The following is a 2098-nucleotide window of genomic DNA, read 5'->3' as shown; positions in this document are numbered from 1 at the left end:
CCTCCTTGACCCAGAGCGCACACAGCTGTCCCTGTTGTCTGCTCCTCACTTTGGCCCGAGTGAAGGAGGCAACTGTGCCAAAGCAGCCAGGCACTTAGACAGTTTGGAAGGAATTTTGGTTAGCAGTGGCAGATGCCCGAGGGGTCCCACCCTCAGCCAGCTCATTCCCACCGTGCTCTCATGCGCCCCTGGCTACAGCCACTGCCCTTGTACTCACAGCTGCCAAATCTATCTCCAGTCTAGACCTCCCTTCTCAGCTCCAGACCACATATCCCTTCCTCCCGATGGCCCTTCGATGCCCCGTGCTTCCTCAGACTTGGCATCCTTTCTAAATGCAGGCCCTCATCTTATTTCCAAAGAAGAACATCATATCAGACAAATTCGCAGGACCCAGGAAACAGGGTTTCATAGGGACAGGCAGGAAAGCTCAGATGATTGCACTGACTTTTGAGAGATGACTCGGGGACACTGTGGAAGGCCAGAGTCAGAACTAACCTCTCCTTCCTTCCAGAAGCAGGTGTGTACCTCTTAGCTTCTTGTCCTTTTCATACTATCTGTCAAACTGAACTTCCATAATTATAGTCTGTCTCTCCTGAGTTAAGCTTAAGGGCAGGGATCATGTCCCTTTCACCTCTGTATCTCTGGTGTCTACTATATAATAGGTAATTAATAAATACTTGTTGAATGAATAAATGAATATCCTTGTTCATCTCTCAAAATGCAGTCCCTATGGGGGGCCCCTCAGTCCTTTCCTGCCCTCTAATTCCCTTGATGCTCTCTCTGCTTCATCCCCCCCCGCCCTCAAACCAGTTGCACCTTCTTCCCCCACCGCAGCCTTTGCAGATGCTCTTTTGCCCTGGGCTGCTTCATGGAATGTGGGCAGTGAGCTCCCCGTGCTGGATTGTCTATAAGCAGAGGCAGTGTATGCACCTGTCAGAGTGCCCTGGAGGGTAGGACACAGATGAGTGACCCTGGGGTGGGGCAGTTTGTGGTTCTCTGTGTCATTACACATTAAGTGAGGCCCCCAGAATGCCTGATGTGGCAAGGGTAGGGTTCTCTCCAACTGTAACTCCGGGTCCCAAGGGCTGGGGATGGTGCAGGGGTGTGTGAGCTGGCCTGTTGGGACTGGAGAACACCGCTGTGCCACCCACTCTGCCTGTATTCCATGCCCCATATCCCAGAGCTGGTGGCTGCAGGCAAGCAATGGAAAATCCAGGCCAGGCATGTGATTTCCTGAGTCAGCATGAAGACAGGGTGATGGCCAGCCCCTGATCCCCATTCAGCTGCTGTTACCCGTTCAGCCCCACTGCCCAGGAAAGGATCTGACAAACCACCGAAGTAAATAAATAACTTAGGAATAATAAATAGGGGTCCAGCTCCCACGAGTGAGTCCAGGCCCTCGTGGGCAATGTGATTGCCGTGTGTCTCCTCCGATTCTGTGCCCCCAGGGCCTGGGCTGAGGCCAGGGGGCCGTGGCCGAGTCAGTGCCAGAGTCTGTGTGAAGCGGGTCCTAAGGTCTCCGCAGCTGAGGTGTCTGGTGTCTGCAGGGCTGGGACTGGCAGGGCGAGGACCCTAGGGCCCCAGGCCCGTCGTCCCTCCATCTCTCGGGGGGTCATGGCCATCATTCACCGGGCAGAGGCCTCGGTTTTGGGCTGAGGCCCGAGCCACCCCCCGCCCCCACCCCACCCCGGGCTCTCCTGCGAGAGGGCCCCGGGCGCCAGAAGCCGCGGGTAAGGGTGCAGTCCGCCAACCCCGTGAGCGAGGCTTCAGCCCAGGCAGCCGCAGGCAGTGGCCGACAGGCGATCCACGGTTCTCCAGGTGCTGTTGACGTCCATGAAGGAGACCGCCTCGTAGCGCGTGGGGCGGCAGCACGGCTGGCTGACCGGCCGCGAGCCCGGGGGCGGCCGTAGGGCCCCGGCGCCCAACAGGCTGGCCAGGCTGAGGTCGTGCGGGGAGCGCGCGCGGCGGCAGGAGCCGCTGCAGAAGCGGAAACGCACCAGCTCGTCGGAGCTGTGGCCCAGGCCGAGCGCGCGCACCGGCACCAGCTGCGAGCGCAGGCGGCAGCCCCGCGCCCCCGCCGTCCGCGCGCGGCTCCCCC

General features: G+C 59.3%; 1 protein-coding gene across 1 annotated transcript in view; it reads right to left on the bottom strand.

Annotated features, from left to right (window-relative positions):
- Positions 1-1766: 1766 nt before the first annotated feature.
- LOC111142769 (artemin) overlaps positions 1767-2098 on the bottom strand; it is a 1430-nt gene continuing 1098 nt past the window's right edge. Inside the window, exon 4 of the mRNA XM_022496064.1 lies at positions 1767-2098. This exon is cut by the window's right edge and continues 38 nt beyond it. Coding sequence (XP_022351772.1) covers positions 1767-2098 — 332 coding nt within the window.

This window comes from Enhydra lutris, unplaced genomic scaffold, assembly GCF_002288905.1.
Source record: "Enhydra lutris kenyoni isolate GAN:26980312 unplaced genomic scaffold, ASM228890v2 scaffoldscaffold9, whole genome shotgun sequence".
NCBI classification, from domain to species: domain Eukaryota; kingdom Metazoa; phylum Chordata; class Mammalia; order Carnivora; family Mustelidae; genus Enhydra; species Enhydra lutris.
This window is presented reverse-complemented; position numbering and strand designations above follow the sequence as displayed.